This window comes from Mustela putorius, unplaced genomic scaffold (assembly GCF_011764305.1).
Source record: "Mustela putorius furo isolate JIRA1106 unplaced genomic scaffold, ASM1176430v1.1 tig00003850_pilon_pilon_pilon, whole genome shotgun sequence".
NCBI classification, from domain to species: Eukaryota; Metazoa; Chordata; class Mammalia; order Carnivora; family Mustelidae; genus Mustela; species Mustela putorius.
In genome coordinates, this window is record NW_025422002.1 from 10,446,489 (window position 1) to 10,466,460 (window position 19,972).

The 19,972-nt window shown below is 42.8% G+C and overlaps 2 protein-coding genes across 4 annotated transcripts; one reads left to right on the forward strand and one right to left on the reverse strand.

Moving 5' to 3' along the window:
* Nucleotides 1-3,469: 3,469 nt before the first annotated feature.
* Nucleotides 3,470-3,781, reverse strand: LOC123387225 (40S ribosomal protein S26-like). The gene has a single exon (XM_045063242.1). The coding sequence runs from the start codon at nt 3,779-3,781 to the stop codon at nt 3,470-3,472; it is 312 nt and encodes a 103-aa protein (XP_044919177.1).
* A 4,637-nt stretch (nt 3,782-8,418) lies between these two features.
* Nucleotides 8,419-16,297, forward strand: VHL (von Hippel-Lindau tumor suppressor). 3 transcript variants are annotated; one of them, XM_004738514.3, is made up of 3 exons: nt 8,420-8,847; nt 10,837-10,959; nt 13,959-16,297. In XM_004738514.3, exons 1-3 carry the CDS (start codon nt 8,508-8,510, stop codon nt 14,195-14,197), a joined length of 702 nt encoding a protein of 233 aa, XP_004738571.1. In that variant the 5' UTR covers nt 8,420-8,507; the 3' UTR covers nt 14,198-16,297. The 3 variants fall into 3 exon arrangements, with proteins under 3 accessions (XP_004738573.1, XP_004738571.1, XP_004738572.1); XM_004738515.3 differs by having other exon boundaries at nt 8,421-8,847; nt 14,001-16,297; XM_004738516.3 differs by lacking the exon at nt 10,837-10,959 and having other exon boundaries at nt 8,419-8,847; nt 14,001-16,297.
* Nucleotides 16,298-19,972: the final 3,675 nt, after the last annotated feature.

Here is a 19,972-nt window from a genome sequence, read left to right on the forward strand (position 1 = left end):
ACTCGAGCCCAGGACCCCGAGATCATGACCTGAGCCGAAGGCAGCAGCCTAACCCACTGAGCCACCCAGGCGCCCCGCAAACATAATTTTTTAAAAGATTTTATTTATCTGTCAGAAATCACAAGTAGGCAGAGAGAGAGAGGGAAGCAGGCTCCCTACTGAGCAGAGAGCCCGATGCGGGGCTCGATCCCAGGACCCTGGAATCGTGACCTGAGCTGGAGGCATAGGCCTTAACCCAGGCACCCCAAACATTAATAATTTTAGCATATGAATATAGTAGTATGCTGTCATATTTACTTTTTTTTTAAGTTTTTTTTTTTTTTTTAAGATTTTATTTGATAGAGATCACAAGTAGGCAGAGAGGCAGGCAGAGAGAAGAAGGGAAGCAGGCTCCCTTCTGAGCAGAAAGCCCGATGCGGGTCTCTATCCCAGGACCCTGGGATCATGACCTGAGCCAAAGGCAGAGGCTTTAACCCACTGAGCCATCCAGGCACCCCTACTTTTTTTTCTTTTTTTAAAAGAAAATACATGATGAGTCTAAAATCCCCTTTAACTTCCACACAGGTCCCATTTCTCTCCTTCATCCCCAGGAGCAAGGACTGTCACGGGTTGGAGGTGTATCTCTAGCCATTCTATTTTTTCCTCTAAATTTATTTTAAATTTACATAAGGAATTCACATTTTGATGTATGGATCTGAGTTTTGACAAAAGAGCCATGTAACTATCACCACTATTAAGTTACAGAATATCCCATCAACCCCAAAATACACTGTGACCAGACCCTTCCTTCAGGCCTAAGCCTCAGCAACCACCGATCTGCCTTCTGTCCCTGTTTCACCCGTTCCAGAATGTCATATAACGGAATCAAACAGTGCATAGCCTTTTTGAGTCTGGCTTTTCACTTAGCATAATCAGTTTGCGATCCATCCATGCTGTTGTATGTATCAAGAGCTTATTCTTTGTCATCGCGAAATGGTAATCCACTATCCACTCACCAACTGAAGGACATTGCAGTTATTTCCAGTTTTTAGCAATCACTAAAGCTGCTATAAACATTTGCATGTAGGTTGTGTTGTGTATGTGTGTGCGAACATAAGTTTTCATTTCTCCTAAGTGAGAATCATCTAGGAGTGAGATTGTGGGGTCATATGGTAAGTGTATGTTCAACTTCTTGAGACATTGCTGAACTGCTTTATCATGGTGGCTATTAACATTTTCTATTCTCACCAGCAATGCAAGAGTGCTCCAGCTGCTCCATATCCCTGCCTGCACTTAGTAGGTTTTCTGTTCTTTTAAAAAGTTTTAGCTATTCTAATAGATTAGACAGTGGTAACTCACTAAGGTTTTGATTTGTATTTCCCCAGTGACAACAATGTTGAGTACCTTTTCATGGGCTTGTTTGCCATCCTCTTTGAGGCCTTTGTTGATTTATTAGGTGTTGAATTTTGATAGTTCTTTTATCCAGGCCAATTTTTAGTGTTTCTCATATACTTGTATGTACCTGTAATCTATATATGGTATCATATTACTTGTACAATGGTTAAAAATTCTTTAAAATAACTAAAAAATGAAACAACTTGATTCCCCAAACAATAAAATTTTGGCCTATGAGGGGCACTTTGGTGGCTCAGTTGGTTACGTGTCTGCCTTCAGCTCAGGCCATGATTACAGGGTTCCTGGATCAGGCTCCATGTTGGACTCCCTGCATCTCCCTCTCCCTCTGCCTCTCTGCCTGGCTCATGGCCGCTCTCTCTTCCTGTCAAATAAATAAAATCTTTAAATAAAGTAAAATAAAATTTGGGGCTATGATATCTTTCCTATTTAGTAAGTTGATACTGCATTGTTCCTTTATGTTCTTTTTTTCCCTGAAGTTTTCATGCGAATGTCATTTTGGTGTCCTTTGGGTTGCATGGGAAGATACAGTGATTAATGACTATGTTATATGCTTTAGAGTAGAAGTTATGTGTCTGTTTCTCACCAGTATATCTCCACTGCCTCCTGCACAGTAGACATATAATGTATTTAATGCTAATGATTGGTCTTCTGAGGCAAAATGTTTGTCAATGTCAAAATGAATTATTTATTGAATTTGATATCTTACCTTAAGGCATATTAATGTTTCCCCTTATAATGTATTTATTGTCCATCTGTACTCTTTTTTTTTTAAGATTTTATTTTTAAGTAATCTCTATATCCAACATGGGACTCAAACTCATAACCCTGAGATCTAAGAGTCACATGCTCCACCAACTGAGCCAACCAGGCATGCATGTATCCATGTGTACCCTTAAAGTCATAATGGGATGATCACATTAAATGAATTCAAATTGGGGGATAAAATAATCTCAATTCAAAATTATATGAATATATACATTCTTGGTACTATTCTTAAAATATTTCTACAAACCTGAAAACTTGTTTCACAATGAAATTATTTTTCAAATATGTTATGGGTGGGGATGCAGATTACAGCACAAAACCAGACTCATACTTGATAGTCTCAACAAACCCAAAGGCACCAAAAGAACCAAAGGAAACCCTGACCCAGAGTTTTTCAATGCAAACATTGATGCCAATGTGTAACACTTAGCTAAATGTGACAGTTGCCCTTTTGCTCTGTCAGGTTTGTCAGTGAGATCCGAGGAGAGGCTGATAAAGGACCAGCATTGCACACAAAACAGAAAACTGATGTGGGAGTCCTTGAATAGCTCTGCATTGATTAGGACTAAGGAGACTCAGGTTTTAATTTGGGCTTGGCCACCAGCTAAGAGGGTGGGAATGTCACACAACCTGTCCAGGCTTGTTTATTCATTTCTAAAACAGCAACAGTAAACTAGATTACTGCCTAAAATTCTTTCTTATTTTAAAGTTGTCTTATTTCTAGTTAACCCTAATCTTTGGACAACTTCGTGTACAGGTTAGCTTTTCTTCAGAAAATAAACCTGAGGGCGCCTGGGTGGCTCAGTGGTTAAGCCGCTGCCTTCGGCTCAGGTCATGATCTCAGGGTCCTGGGATCGAGTCCCGCATCGGGCTCTCTGCTCAGCAGGGAGCCTGCTTCCTCCTCTCTCTCTCTCTGCCTGCCTCTCTGCCTACTTGTGATTTCTCTCTGTCAAATAAATAAATAAATAAATCTTAAAAAAAAAAAAGAAAAGAAAAGAAAATAAACCTGAAAGTCCTAAATTAATCTGATTTTCTTATTGTATGATCTAGTTGACATCCACACCTGCCTTTAGAAAGCAGCTGTATTTTTGTACAGTTACTGATGGTACCAGCTGTCTGCAAACTGCCAACTTAAGTCCCAACTCACATTCTCCAAAGCCAAGTTTCAACAAATGTTTTCTTTTTTTTGCTGTATGAAGTATAATCGCCATCCACCCCCCCGGCCCCGGAGAACAGCTTTTCTTTAGTTCTTAAGGACTTAGCTCCTTACATGGGCTTTGGTAGAAGTTGGGGGGCAGTACCCATGGGTCTAAATCGGGGTGGCATCCTGACAGGCTGGATTCTTTGGTGCTTCATGAGAGTGATTCCTGACTACCTTGCTGTGAATGGCACAACTCCTGCAATAATGTAGTTTCACATAGAGCTTGGGAAGCACATAGGCGTTGAAGACACTCGCTTTAGAAATGTCCCTGACCGTGGCGGCCTCTACTATGTTCTGAGTAACAAACTTCTTAATGGCCTTGTCCTTGGGTACACAAAGGGCGCGGATGGTGTAGCAAATACCCTGCCCGTGGTCATGGCTCTTTTTGGCACCACCATTATTCCGTCTTTTCTTGGTCATCTTGGAAGAGGGACCTGAGAGAGTGGGCAAATGTTTTCTTGTATGCGACAGTATGAAACTGAGTGCAAATGCAGGAAAGGAGCCGAGATGAAAAGACACTTCTGTCCCACTCAGCGTGGCCTATAGTAACAAATACTCTTTACAAACATGGTTTCAGTTTCATGAAATAAAGGTAGAAAAAAGTGCTGGGTAACAAGAGCAACATAACAGAAGTTGGTACATCTCTAATGCCAAAGACATCAGTTCCCCATTTCTTCGTGCTTCTGAAATCAAGGTCAAGTTTAGTTTTTCAAGAGATTAAAAACTGCTTTATTATCAAGACGTTTATAATCCATTTATGCCTAATAGCTCACTGGCTCAAACCTGTTTTCATTTTTTTTAATAAATATGTAAATTAAACCAAATTACAGGGTAGAAAATATTTCCAAGTATAATAAAGAGGTTCTCTTGAAGGTTCTTATGGCTGGCTGAGAGAGGATTTGTCGTATTTAGCTTATTTCCCACTCACATTAGAAAATACGAAAGTCCTTCAGAATTCTCCTTCAGAAATCTTAATGATGAGGAAACAGAAGGCAAGCTGAGTTCAAAGCAGAAGCTGACACCCTGCAACCCCACCCCCCCCCATGGAATATATGTGATACTTCTCAGGCACTCCTGGCTGCCCTAAAAGAAAAACAAATAGTTAACTTGTAGAGATCACAATCAGTTTACAAATGTGCTATGATTTAGAAGGAAGTTTGCTTATCAATAGCCTAACTTCCAGACACTGATAACTCAGTTTCCTGAAGCCCTAACATCTCCCTCCCCTCCATAACATTGAGGGAGGCTGAGGCAGAAGGAAATGTATATAAAATTGAATATCTTTTGAACATGCAGTCTATTGACAAGGATGTAGGATAGGAAGAATGGAACATTCCTCCAGGAAGCTCCCAACTGTCTTCATGTTAGTGCCTCATTAGAGGGATAAACAGCCTTGGCTTGACAATAACCAGGACTCCAGGATCCTGAGAGTCTTCGTTAGCATATGGTAGTCCTTCTGAACACCGCTTTGTCCTCACCTCCCCAACTCCTGAGTATATAATCAGCCACTTGTCAAGACCCCAGGGCAGTAGCTCTTCCTGCCCAGGGGTCCTGTCCCCATGTTTAATAAACCACCGTTTTGCACCAAAGACGTCTCAAGAATTCTTTCTTGGTCATCGGAAAGGAAGAGAGGCACCAGTGGATAGCTTCCCTATGTGTAACCTCAGAAGAAGAAAACGAACTCCATCTAATTTTTTATTATGACAAGATGACTGAGAACAATTTGAATTTAGCAAATCTGAGCATATTTAACCCCTCTGAAACTCAGTCTTCTTACAGTTTGAGTCCAAATAAGTAACCTATCAACACCTCAGTTTTGTTTTGTTTTGTTTTTAAAGATTTTATTTATTTGACAGATCACAAGTAGGCAAAGAAGCAGGCAGGAAGAGAGAGGAGGAAGCAGGCTTTCTGAGGAGCAGAGAGCCCGATGCAGGGCTCGATCCCAGGACGCTGGGATCATGACCTGAGCCGAAGGCAGAGGCTTTAACCCACTGAGCCACCCAGGTGCCCCAACACTTTGGTTTTGTTATAAGGATTAAACATTATGGTTTTAAAAAAAGAAAATAGAATGATTTAGTAAATGTAGATTAAAATGTAATTTTGCTTGTGCACACGCTCAGTCACACTCTCTCTGTCAAATCTTTAAAATAAATAAATAAACTTAAAAATATTTAAAAAAGAGAATTGACTTAGGTAAATTATATCTCAATAAGCCTGGGGGCAAGGAAGAACTGAGTTAGTTGTTTTCACTACAAAGGTAATAAAACTACATCTAGAAGATGGAGGTGGGGAAGTAATTACATGTATTTTGCATAAAGGTTATCACACTACACATGCAATTTTATAGGTTTTCCCCCCTATATTTTTATTCATTTCTGTATTCTAAATAAGCTTTCCCTCACTTTTAGGGGGTTGGCATTTTCCAAGATGTTTTGTGAAGCAGTTTGCATCAGTCTTTCCGGTCAGGCAGTCAAAGAAACCCAAATGAGGTTGCTCAGATGGGTCACTGTACATCTAAAATCATAAATCTAAACCTCTTCTGTTTTTGCAGATTTGATTGAGAACAGCTGCCCCAGGAGTATACCCAAACACGATACAAAAAAGTTTACTTGTCCCTTCTCCCTCTGGCATTTCTTTTAAATGTTGGGGCCATAGTGCTGGGCTCTAAGCTCAAATGTAAGTCCCTCTTTGGCTTGGGGCTCCTGGTGGATTTTCAGGAAGTGGTAGGCCTATAGGAGTCATGGGCTTGGAGGCAGTGGGTATAAAGTCAATGAGAAGCAAACTGGATTGGGAAATCTGTCTATGAGCCCTTATTTGACATCCAACGTGGATATTTGTCTGATGGGACATGGGAAAGGAAAACTCTTAGATCCATTCTTCATAGTTCATACCAAATATAACTCTTCCGGGAAGCCTAGCCCAACAAACCACTTTACACCTTTCTCTTTTACAACCAATATCATACTGTAACAATATGTCTTGTATGCTTTCCCAGTAGCCTGTGAGAGTTTTCAGGACAGAGACAGTGTGTTTAATTTATCTTGATAATATTAACCGCTGCTATATGTTGAGTGCTTACTATGTGCTAGTCACTTCCCACTTTCCACTTAACACTTGTCCACAGTTTTGTCACCTAATTCCTAAAAATGAGCAACGTCTCAGAGAATTTAAAGAATTTTGCCCAGTAATACATATCTGAAGCTACAAGCAGAATGAGAACCCAGGTGGGTGTGAATTTCAGAGGGCATCCCCACTGCAGTGTCATGTGTTAGTCCCCTTTCAATTTCCTTTAATCCTCTATGTCCAGAACCTTGGTGTGAGAACTAATACTTGGCATTTAATATCTAACACTTGGCTAAACCGGTAGAACCAAAGAAGTGCAGTCTCAGGGCTTTTAATAGACTATAGATTAAATTTAATAACTTGTTTTGTTTCCTTTTAAAGTTCCACTGTACTCTTCTGTGAAAAATGAAAGTGCATTTCCACTGATGGTAGTAATATAAAATTTCTTAAACATGGGGCGCCTGGGTGGCTCAGTGGGTTAAAGCCTCTGCTTTTGGCTCAGGTCATGATCCCAGGGTCCTGCGATCGAGCCCCACATCGGGCTCAGCAGGAGCCTGCTTCCTCCTCTCTCTCTGCCTGCCTCTCTGCCTACTTGTGATCTCTGTCTGTCAAATAAATAAATAAAATCTTTTAAAAAGATTTCTTAAACTTGTTTAACTGTTTCGTGTGCATACAGAATACCTTTAAAAGGAAGTACGGGGCAGCTGGGTGGCTTAGTTGGTTAAGCAACTACCTTTGGCTCAGGTCATGATCCTGGAGTCTGGGGATCAAGTCCCACATCGGGCTCCTGCTCAGCAGGGAGTCTGCTTCTCCCGCTGACCTCTCTCCTCTCGTGCTCTCTCTCTCAAATAAATAAATAAAATCTTTAAAAAAGAAAGAAAAAGGGAACTACCAAAAATTGGTGGTAGTACTTGCTTCCGTGGACTATTCCTCGGTGGCTGGGGGAAACTAGGACGAGAGGGAAATTTTGACTTTATTATACTCTTCTACACAAAATTCGAGTTTTGTGACCCAAAATGGCGACAAAAATGAATGAGAAAATTATTATATAAATAATAGCTTGTATGGTAGGGAGAATGCGGCAAAAACAACGAAGGTATCAAGAGACCGAATGAAGGGTGCCTGGGTGGCTCAGTGGGTTAAAGCCTCTGCCTTAGGCTCAGGTCATGATTCCAGGGTCCTGGAATAGAGCCCGGCATCCGGCTCCTGCTCAAGTGGGGAGCCTGCCTCCCCCTCTCTTTCTGCCTGCCTCTCTGCCTACTTGTGATCTCTGTCAAATAAATAAATAAAATCTTAAAAAAAGAGAGAGAGACCAAATGAAGTTAAGGAAATGCTGCATCAAAAACTTATTAGTGGGACGCCTGGGTGGCTCAGTGGGTTAAGCCGCTGCCTTCGGCTCAGGTCATGATTCCAGGGTCCTGGGATCGAGTCCCGCATCGGGTTCTCTGCTCAGCAGGGGGCCTGCTTCCCTTCCTCTCTCTCTGCCTGCCTCTCTGCCTGCTTGTGATTTCTCTCTGTCAAATAAATAAATAAAATCTTAAAAAAAAAAAAAACTTATTAGTGGGGCAACTGGTTGGTTCAGTGGGTTGAGCCTCTGCCTTCTGTTGGGGTCATGGTCTCAGGGTCCTGGGAATCGAAACCCACATCGGGCTCTCTGCTCAGCGGGGAGCTTGCTTCCCTCTCTCTCTCTGCCTGCCTCTCTGCTTACTTGTGATTTCTCTGTCAAATAAATAAATAAAATAAAATAAAAATCTTATTAGTGCGGGGGGGGGGGACAAATCCATTTTATAGAGGAAACACGCCGATGAAATGGCCTGACACCAGCCTCCACCTCCTGGATGCTCGGTTCCAAAGGCTGGAGATCCCACACGCACTGCCCCAGGATTTCAAGCCTGCCATTTCGGCCACAGTATTCTGTCCCTGACCGAGAGCGCGCGAAAATAGCTCGCGCTCTTGCGGGGACGCGCACGCACGCGTACGGGGACGCGTACGGGGACGCGCACGCCCGCCCGCCCAGCTCCGCCCCGTGAGGCCCGCAAATCCGGAGTCGGCGAGGCTGGGGTTGCCTAAGCTCCGGTAGGTAATGCCCCGGAAGGCAGGGAACGTGGAAGAGGCCGAGGCGGGTGCGGAGGAGGTGGGCGCCGAGGAGGTGGGTCCTGAAGAGGACGGCGGGGAGGAGTCGGGCGCGGAGGAGTCCGGGCCGGAAGAGTCTGATCTGGAGGAGCCGGGCGCCCAGGAGGAGATGGAGGCCGTGCAGCCGCGTCCGGTGCTGCGCTCGGTGAACTCCTGCGAGCCGTCGCAGGTCATCTTCTGCAACCGTAGCCCGCGCGTCGTGCTGCCGGTGTGGCTCAACTTCGACGGCGAGCCGCAGCCCTACCCGACGCTGCCGCCGGGCACGGGCCGCCGCATCCACAGCTACCGAGGTAGGCAGACTGGGGTCGCCTTGTCCGGGCGGGCCCAGGCGGACGGCGCCTCCCGCTTTGTCCCAGGGCGCAGCGAGCGCCTGCTCGTGCCCCTGACAGGCTGTGACAGATCCAGGTTGACGCTGCTAGTGAGAGTGGCACCTTATTCTCTGTAGTACTGAGTAATTTTCCTGAGGTGACTTTCCCCCCTTATACGCGTATTTGCCACTAAAAATGCTCCCTATCTAATGCCCATTGGTTCAGTCCGTGAGTGGGAGAGTCTCAGGTTCTCTAATGTCCCCAGTGGGCCAGTTCCGCGTAGGGTCCCTTCCTTCAGAGAGAGCACAGTCCGGGGGCGGGGACGGGCGAGTGCACACACAGCTAACTAGCCAGTGTCCCAGCGGCTGCTAGAGGGACGGAGCACGGCGGAAGGTGGGGGCTTGGAGCAGGCTCCTGCCCGGTGAAGGGACGGGGTGTGTCGTTCCACTTCGAGCACCCCAGAGCAGAAGAAAGGGGGGCCCGCCGGGTGCAGAGGGGCTGATCGACCCAAGTCAAGACAGAGGAGTTGAGAGTTGTAGCCAGAGGGAATCGCGGGGGCTAACAACACCTGCAGTCTCGGGAGGGGAAGCCTGAAAGATGGTTTTTCCTCTGGGGAGAGAGGAGCTATGGAATTTTTAAGCAGGGAAATGACAGTGACAGATTTTAATACCGAAAAGCTCCCCCGAGTTGCACAGTGGTTTGGAGAGGGAAGACTGCTGCCGAGGAGCCAGTTAGGATGCTGTTGTAATAATGAGGGCTACCGGGGCCTTAAACCTAAGGAGGCAGTAATCTTCCCATAGCTTTCAAAAAAGAGAAATCATACTTGGTTAATTTTCACAGCCATCCTGGCAGGATCCCAGTAGATCCTTTTGCCTTGAGAGGAGCCTACTCAGAAATCTTCAAATTTTTACACCAGACTTACCTTGATATTAAAAGAGGGAGAACACAATTCTTCCGGGGGCTAACATTTCTGTAGTGTCCTATTTTATCCAAGAAATTGTGAATTTTGTATTCTCCAAAACTTAACTGTGCCTGGTTTAATATAAAATTTCTTTAAAAATTCCTCTTTGAATCTACTTAATGTCACTGAACTGTATGTAAACTGTAAAAATGTATGTTTTACCATAATAAAAAAAATATTTACCACTTTACATTTCTTAAGTTTTCCCAGCAAATCAAGTAAGTTTGTGCCCCGGGAACACATGATTATTTAATTAATTAGCTAATTAATTTATTTTTAATGATGTGTTTATTCAGTCTCTACCTCCCTTAATAGAAAGTTAGGTGGGGGAAGGGGGGCTCCCTTCTTCCCTGCCCTCTTTTTTTTTTCCCCGCCCAATACGATGTATTTGTTTCTTAAATTCAGGTATAATACACATGCAGTTAAATGCACAGATCTTAGAGTTTGATGTATTTTTGACAAATATAGCACACCTAGATCGAATTCTGGATTAGAACATTTTTATCACTTTAGAAAGTTCCGTCCTGCCCCTTTTCACTCAATCCCCTCTCTTCCAGAGGCAACCATTCTTTTGATTTTTCACACCATAGATTAGCTGTGTCTTTTCCTACAGAATGTACCCTTTTCTGTCTGATTTCTTTTTGTTAACATGATGTTTTTGCACCTTCTTGTTCTTGAGAAGCACAGATGTAAGGAGTTGGTGAAGTTCTTTCTTTTAGTTTGCCATGTTTGGTGTGATTTGCAATTCATGAACTTGGCTTTTTGACCATGGGGTAGCAGGAAAGGCATGGTATTTGGAGCCTCAAGTACATGCTTTTTTCCCCCTTACTGTCGCTGTTTCCTTGAGCAAGTTGCTTGGCCTTTTTTTGTGAGGATTGAGTAAGATAATATTATTGGAAGGGCTTTGTCTGATATTTAAGCAGAATGAGAGTCAAGTACTAAAGTGCCAATCCAGGAAGATGAAGGAAGTGGGTGTGTGGCTACATAACAGCCTCTGCTTGTTTTAACAGGTCACCTTTGGCTCTTCAGAGATGCAGGGACATATGATGGCCTTCTGGTTAACCAGACTGAGCTCTTTGTGCCATCTCTCAATGTTGATGGACAGCCTATTTTTGCCAACATCACACTGCCAGGTACTGATGTTCCATTTTACCTTTTTTTTTTTTTTAAGATTTTACTTATTTGTCAGAGATAAAGAGCACAGGCATGGGGAGTGGCAGAGGGAGAAGCAGGCTCCCTGCTGAGCAAAGAGCAGGCTCCTAGGACCCTGGGATCATGACCCAAGCCAAAGGCAGTCAGTAGAACATGTGACTCTTGATCTCAGGGTCATGAGTTCAAGCCCCATGTTAGGTATAGAGATTACTTAAAAAATTAATATAAATAAGTAAAAAGAATAAATAAAAAGATAAGGCTGTTGTAGTAAGTAGAGAATAAGCCATTTGAAGGAGCCAAACGTTTATTGGCTTTTACTGGATTCTAGCCGAGTTATCCAACTTTCTGTGTCTTGTTCTCCACCACAAATAAAATGGAACAAATTTATTTGTATGCTTTTACAAAAAAAAATTTTTTTTTAAAGATTTTATTTTATTTTTTTAACAGAGAGAGACCACAAGTAGTCAGAAAGGCAGGCAGAGGGGAGTGGAAGAAGGCTCCCTGCCGTGCAGAGAGCCCTATGCGGGACTCGATCCCAGGACCCTGAGATCATGACCTGAGCCGAAGGCAGTGGCTCAACCCACTGAGCCACCCAGGCGCCCCTAAAAAATTTTTTTAAAGATTTAATTTACTTATTTGACAGAGATCACAAGCAGGCAGAGAGAGAGAGAGGAGGAAGCAGGCTCCCCGTTGAGCAGAGAGCCCGATGTGGAGCTCTATCCTAGGACCCTGGGATCATGACCTGAGCTAAAGACAGAGGCTTTAACCCACTGAGCCACCCAGGTGCCCTATTTGTATGCTTTATATTGAACAAATATATTTGTTCATATTTGTTTATATTTGTATGCTTTATATTGTGGTTTCTCAGAAGCTCTTGGGCTGTCAGAGATGGGGTAAATTAAGATATCTGATTGTAGGGCTCCCTAGCTGGCTCAATTGGTAGAATATGCGACTCTTGATCTCAGGGTTGTGAGTTCGAGCCCCACATTGGGAGTAAAGGTTACTTTAAAAATTTTAAAAAATAAATAAGTGAATAAAATACTTGATTGTAGAATTATGAATACATTTTGTTTACCAGGCCTTAGAACAGAATTATGCCCTGGAGTCTTAGGAGAAGAATAGGGTATAGAAGATGAGATACCACAGCTTCTTGTGTTGTATCTTCTTTTTTTTCTTTTCCTTTTTTTAAAATATTTACTTTTTGGGGTGCCTGGGTGGCTCAGTGGGTTAAGGCCTCTGGTTTCAGCTCAGGTCATGGTCTCAGGGTCCTGGGATAGAGCTCCTCATCGGGCTCTCCGTGCATCAGGGGACCTGCTTCCTCCTCTCTCTGCCTGACTCTCTGCCTACTTGTGATCTCTGTCAAATAAATAAATAAAATCGTTAAAAATAAATAAATAAAGATTTACTTATTTATTTATTTGACACAGAGAGAGAGAGAGAACAAGCAAGCAGAATAGCAGGTTGAGGGAGAGGGAGAAGCAGTCTCCTTGCAGAGCAGAGATCCCAGGACCCTGGAACCATGACCTGAGCTGAAAGCAGATGCTTAACAGACTGAGCCACCCAGATGTCCCTAGTGTTGTATCTTTTTTTTTTTTAAAGATTTTATTTATTTATTTGAGAGAGAGACAGTGAGAGAGAGCATGAGCGAGGAGAAGGTCAGAGGGAGAAGCAGACTCCCCGTGGAGCTGGGAGCCTGATGCGGGACTCGATCCCAGGACTCCGGGATCATGATCTGAGCCGAAGGCAGTCGTCCAACCAACTGAGCCACCCAGGCGTCCCCCTAGTGTTGTATCTTTTAATGTTATTTAACCCACTCAAGCTGAGTGCCAGACAGGTTAAAAAAAAAAAAATCACTGAATTGAACATTAACATCATAGTTTACCATTTGTTTAAAACTCAGTTGATTTTATTAGGTTGAACCTAAAGAAACTCATGTTCTTGTGGATTAAAAAAACCCCAAATACAAGGGTACCTGGGAGCATGTAGCTATTGATCTCAGGCTTGTGAGTTTGAGCCCCAGCTTGGGTATAGAGATTACTTAAAAATAAAATCTTAAAAACAAACAAAACGAACCCAAATGCCTGTAGCTTCATAAGGTTCAAACTGATACATATATGAGGATCCTGTTTTAAGGAAGCAGGTGTACAAAAATTGATGAGTTGATAAGTTAAATTGATAAATGTAACTTTTGGCTGAAGGATGCCCTTAAAGAGTAAATTCCCCAGTGAGTTTAAAATAGAACTGAAGGGCGCCTGGGTGGCTCAGTGGGTTAAGCCTCTGCCTTTGGCTCAGGTCATGATCCCAAGGTCCTGGGATCAAGGCCCACATCAGGCTCTGCTCAGCAGGGAGCCTGCTTCCCTTCCTCTCTCTCCGCCTGCCTCTGTGCCTGCTTGTGATCTCTGTCAAATAAATAAATAAAATCTTTAAAAAATAAAATAAAATAGAACTGGAGTTCCTCAAAATCCAGTTACAAACTGTTTTGGTTATCTATTGCTTTGTGACAGCTACCCCCAAACTAACAACTTCTTTCTTATTCATAATTCTGCAGTTTAGGCTGAGCTCAGGCAGGTGGTTATTCTGCTCATTGGTGGTCGTTGGTGTGGCTGACTGCTGGCAGGTTGGCTGGTCTGGGCCTCTCTCCTGTGCATTCTCAGCGCTTGTTCCTCTTGTGTAGGGTATCTCAGGGCTCCTGAGAGCGTAAAAGTGGAAGTTGCCAGGGCTTCTTAAATGTTAGGTTCAGAATTGGCACAGTGTCTGTTACGTCACCCACATTCATTTAGTTAAAGCACATCACAAACAACACACTTGTAAGGGGAAGTTACTACACGAAGTCCTGCATACCACGGAAATGTGCATTAGGGCCATCATGTTACACTCTGCTACACACAGGCCCTCACTTTTTTAGCCCAAAGTGAGGTCTGTATATAGTAAGTGGAATTGCTGTGGTTAACAAAGCCTCTTGCTCCTCCCTTGTCCCAAGGCTTGAGTCTGCTGCTGAGGATTTGGTTTTCTGCATTTACAGTGTATACGCTGAAAGAACGGTGCCTCCAGGTTGTCCGAAGCCTAGTCAAGCCCGAGAATTACAGGAGACTGGACATCGTGAGATCACTCTATGAAGATCTGGAGGACCACCCGAATGTAAGGAAAGACCTGGAGCGGCTGACACAGGAGCATTTTGAAAATCAACGGCTGGAAGGGGAGACTGAGGATTTTAAGTGAAATTTGAACTCCTGAGTTTCAGCCTTTGATGGTACTAACTAGTCTTGATCTACATTTAGGACTGGTCACTTATTCTCAGATTCAAAGTGTCTCATTCTCTGAGTAAAAAATCCTCCATTGCTTATAGGAAAGTTAACTGACTTCAGTAGGCATTGTGATGTTTAGGGGCAAATATCACAAAATGTAATTTAAGGCCTGCCCCTTCTAGAAGTATTCATCAAGTAGTTGCATTTTTGCCTCCTAGTAAGTCAGGAAAGTTTCTGTATAAGGACTTTTGTGTAAGTAATTCAATAAGAATTGCAACATATTCTTTAATTGTAAGAAAGCAGTGGCATCTGCTTTTAATTGCTGTGTTGTGGTTGGTGATGTGTCCACCTCCCACTTTGAGAAGACAGAGATGTCCTTGAGGCAAGGACAAGTCTGTCTCCTCTTTGAGACCCTAGTGCCTCACACATTATGAGCCTTCAGTCACTGTTTGTTGAATGAACAAACCAGTCGATACTTTGGTAGAAAGTGTTTGGAGGTTTTGCCCTTTCTTGGGAGGTGGGGAAGTGGGGACCTTACATTATATACAGTAAACAAATGTTTTAAAGGGAATCACTTTTATAGAAAGCACTTTTTATAACTTTCTAAATTTTGTGCTTTTCTCTGTCCACTGTTAGTGTAGTTCTATTTTATTTCTTTCTAAACCAGGAATAGCTTTCTACAGTTATTGTGATGATTGCTTTCTGAAACTTGACATCTGCACAGAAAACAGGAGAGAATAGCTATCCTTTTGTTTAGTTCTAGTATTAAGGAGCTGCTACTGTATTGTAAATAGATTTTTGCTAAGTGTGGGTATTTCTGTTACTTTTTGGTAAATCCACTACATTTCTGTTTGGCTTAGCTTTTTTTTTTTAAATGCTGCTGGTGTTTTAACCATGGGCCAGTGGTGTTGGAGCAGTGGGGACCACTAAGGAAAGTCACTTATGGGCTCATCTGGACTTTCAAAGGTCCTATTTCAGCATTTTTCATCAGGCAGGATCTGGTGACACTTTGCACCTGGCTGGAGAAGAGGCAGAAGCCCTCCACCTCTTGGAAGTTACTCATAACACACAGTGGATTCAGGGAGTAGCCTGAAATGTTTTATAATTTTATAAATGTACAAATCCTTTCTTATAGGCTGGACTTAAATTGTTTAACTCAAATTCAATACTTCTATCAGGCTTTCTTTTTTGGTAACTGATAGTTTAAAAAAAAAAAAATCCCCCCAGTAAAGAAAATTTTGGTAAAGACAATAAAGTAAAAGGAAAAAAAGATCACTGTAGCCTCACTACCTGAATAGAGTCCCAAAACATTTTGAACTTTTGGCCTTTTTAGGGCATGCTGTGGTTGGTTTGGTTTTACATAGTTGAGATCATACTGAATATACAGTTTTGTATTCTACCTTCTTAGTTATAATTTTATAATTTAAATATCTTCCCATGGTATTATAAGCTCTTTGTAGACATTAGTGCAGTCTTCCTTTTATGAACAATGGGATATTTCTTGGTATCTTTAGTTCCTATATTAATCTTTGAGCACAATTCCTGTGCTCTGAAATCAGCGTGAAGTAAGACAGTGCCCCACAGTTTCCCCTAGATTTTGTTTCACCTCGTCTTAATCCCCTCTTTCAACATTCAGTTAATAAATTGGCCTTTGTTTTTTAGGCATGCTGTAGTAATCAGTGACACACGTCTCTGTGTCTGACGTGTTACTGAGCTGCTAGGTGGGAAGGAAGAAATGCTGGGGAGCAGGCAGCAGTATGTATTCGAGGGTGGGATGAGATGGGGGATGTCAGGAAGTCTGCTGTAGCTGGATTTGTTCAACATTGGTTTAAATTTTTTTTTAACCTGTCTTTGTGTCCAAATGAGATTCGTGTTCATCCTGTGAAAACTGCAGTTTGAGTACTGTGTTTTTTTGTGTTGTTCAAGGAGGATTGAAAACCTGTAGCATGGATAATATATGTTTTTCATTTGAGATCTTATGACTGTATTAAATGTATTGCTCCTAAGAGACTGTGATGTTTCCTATTTTGAGTTAAAAAACAAAACAAAATAAAACCGAAAAGCTGTTCTTGAATACGTTAAATGGTGCTGAGCTAAAGAAATAAGTTTGGTATGTCTCCATGTGGCTCTGTTCTGAGACACCTGTGTTTCTGTAAAGGCTTAAGTGGGAAGGGACATTGCAGACTCAAGCAACTGTCTTTATGCTCAGGCCCTTTTCTTTCCAACCCGGGTTTCTTTTATTTTTTGTTTTTTACTTTTTTATTTCCTTAAGGAATCTCTATACCTAACATGGGGTGAAAACTCACAACCCCAAGATAAAGAGTTGTGTGCTCTACTGAGCCAGCCAGGCACCCCACCCTGGTTTTATGTATGTATATATGTGTGTATGTATTTATTTAAACTTTTTTTTCTTTTTCACCTTGTGGTTTTTTTTTTTTTAAGATTTTATTTATTTATTTTTTATTTATTTAGAGAGAACAAAAGTGAGGGGAGGGATAAAGGGAGAGAGAGGATCTCAAGCAGACTGTGCTTAGCCTGGAGCCCAGTGCAGGTCTCTGTCACATGACCCTGAGAAAGGACCTGAGCTAAAACCAAGCTTGGGACACTTTTTTTTTTTTAAAGATTTTATTTATTTATTTGAGTGAGCAAGTAAGAGAGAGATTGAGAGGGGAGAAGGTCAGAGGGAGAAGCAGACTGCCTGCTGAGCAGAGAGCCAGATGCGAGACTTGATCCAGAGACTCCGGGATTATGACCAAAGGCAGTTGCTTAACCAACTGAGCCACCCAGGCACCCCAAGCGTGGGACGTTTAACCAACTGAGCCACTAAAGGGCCCCTCCTCATCCTGTTTTTTTTTTTAATTTTTTTTTTAAAGATTTTATTTATTTATTTGACAGACAGAGATCACAAGCAGGCAGAGAGGCAGGCAGAGAGAGAGGAGGAAGCAGGCTCCCTGCTGAGCAGAGAGCCCGATGCGGTGCTCGATCCCAGGACCCTGAGATCATGACCTGAGCCGAAGGCAGAGGCATAACCCACTGAGCCACCCAGGTGCCCATGTTTTTTTGTTATTTTTTTTTTAAGATTTTATTTATTTGACAGAGATCACAAGTAGGCAGAGAGGCAGGCAGAGAGAGAGGGGGAAGCAGGCTCCCCACTGAGCAGAGAGCCCAATGCGGGGCTGGATCCCAGGCCCCAGAGATCATGACCTGAGCTGAAGGCAAGGCTTAACCCACTGAGCCACCCAGGTGCCCCCAATTTGGCAGTTTCTTACAAAGTAAATATTCTCTTATCATATATATCAGTAATCATGCTCCTTGATGTTTACCCAAAGGAGTTAAAAACTTGGATATTTATAGCAGCCTCATTTATAATTGGCAAAACTTAGAAGGAATCAGGGTGTCCTTTAGTAGGTGAATGTATAAACAGTTCCAGACACAGAATACTATTCAGCACTAAGCAGAAATGAGCTGTCAACCATGAAAAGACATGAAGGAAACTTTAATGCATATTATTAAGTGAAAGAAGCCAATCTATAAAGGTCACATAGTGTATGATTTCAGCTATATGACATTTCTGGAAAAGGCCAAACTATGGCGTAAAAAGATCATGGTTGCCAGGATATGGAAGGGAGGGTGGGATGAATAAGCAGAGCATGGGATTATTTTAGGGCAATGAAGCTCTTCTGTATGATACTATAATGGTAGATATGTGAGTTTGTAAAACATAAAATACACAACACCAAGAATGAACCCTAAAGTAAACTATTGTCTTGGGGTGATAATGGTGTGTCAGTGAAGGTTCATCAGTTGTAACAAATGTACCATTTGAATGGGGATGTTGATCATGGGGGAAGCTTTGCGTGTGTGGGGCAGGAGGTATATGGGAAATACCTGTACCTTCCTCACTTATGCTGTGATCTTAAAGTCTATTAAAAAAAAAAGAAGGTAAGTTGTTGCCATTTTATCAGCACTTATATACTGAGATGATAAAAGGACAGGCACTGTCCCAGAAATCAGCACACTGAGGGTATGAAATAGGTGTCAGTGTTTTGTACTTTTTTTTTTTTTTAAGATTTTATTTATTTATTTGACAGAGAGAGATCACAAGTAGGCAGAGAGTGAGAGGAGGAAGCAGGCTCCCTGCCAAGCAGAGAGCCCAATGCGGGACTCGATCCCAGGACCCTGAGATCATGACATGAGCTGAAGGCAGAGGCCTAACCCACCGAGCCACCCAGGCGCACAGTGTTTTGTACTCTTGACATGTGAGCACCAGTGTGAACTTTCAGATAATTTCACACGAGGTTTCTGTATCCCATTCTTATCACCTCACTCCTACTGTATGCCAGTCACTGAGCTGCCTGATACCCCTGCAGTATTTCCCTTTTTTTGTTGGCACACCTGAACTCCCTGCCCCAACCAAACATTTCACTGGGGCTTCCCCTCACCATAGATTGGGACTGGGAGATAGAATTTTCTGTGGGAGATGGGATCTGTGGAATCTGACACTATTTTCCAGATAGCCAGTGTTAGCAGTAAGTGAAGCTGTAGGATACCAACTGGTGTTGCAGAAAATTGATTGTTGTGGGGAATAAATAGCTCCCCCCACCAACATCGGGTGACCAGAACTGTCAAAAGTTGTGTTCTGTGTAGGGTCAAGGAGAAAAATACAGGAGAAGGTAAAACTGGATTTTATCCTACACAGGAGGAGGAAAGAGTAGGACTGAGTTTTTTCTTAATTCACTCTGAAAATTAGCGAAAGGAAAACTCACTGAAGTGGAGTCAGGAGGCCAGCAGGGGGAGCTCTCGCGGCCTACCCCTCCTTATCAGTTGTAGAACCCAACAGGAAGAGAAGAACATTGTAGGTAGACACTGTTATCCCAGTGGGAGGAAAAAAGGTTTTCCTCTTCTCCCAGCAACAGCCTAGCCAATGAGACAACTCAGCCAATGAAAAGCTACCATACTTTGAACTCCCAGTTTGTTCTAATGGACTTTGTTTTTGACAGCGCTCCCACCTCCGCTCTTTCCTCTGTAAAGTAGCCTTCCTGTTTTTTGTTCTGTGACTTGCCTATGGTTTTGTAGAATCTCGTGTCTTGATTCATAATTCTGTGCTATTCCTGAATAAACCAATTTTTGCTGGTAAGTTTTATTTTTAAGGTTAACCACTTTTTTTTTCTTACTACCATCATGTACTCCAAAAAAAAAAAACCAATGAAGATATTTAAAATTTTTTAATTTATTATTTTTAAAAAAGATTTTATTTATTTACTTGTCAGAGAGAGAGAGAGCGCACAAGCTGGGGGAGCAACAGGCAGAAGGAGAAGCAGGCTCCATGCTGAGAAAGGAGCCCCCTGCTGGACTTGATTCCAGGACCCTGGGATCATGACCTGAGCAGAAGGCAGACACTTAACTGAGCCATCCAGGTGCCCCAAATGCAGGAAGCTTTTTAAAATGTCAGTGCCTTGTTGTTATGAACACTGGGTGTTTAAAAACTCAAGGAACATGTGAGTGGCTCAGTCGTTTAAGCATCTGACTCTTGATTTCAGCTCAGGTCATGACCTCAGAGTTGTCAGATCAAGCCCCACACTGGGCTTTGCACTGGGCGTGGAGCCTGGTTAAGATTCTCTCTCCCCCAGGGCACCTGGGTGGCTCAGTGGGTTAAGCCTCTGCCTTCAGCTCAGGTCATGACCCCGGGGTCCTGGGATCGAGCCCCGAATTGTGCTCTCCACTCAGCGGGGAGCCTGCTTCCTCCTCT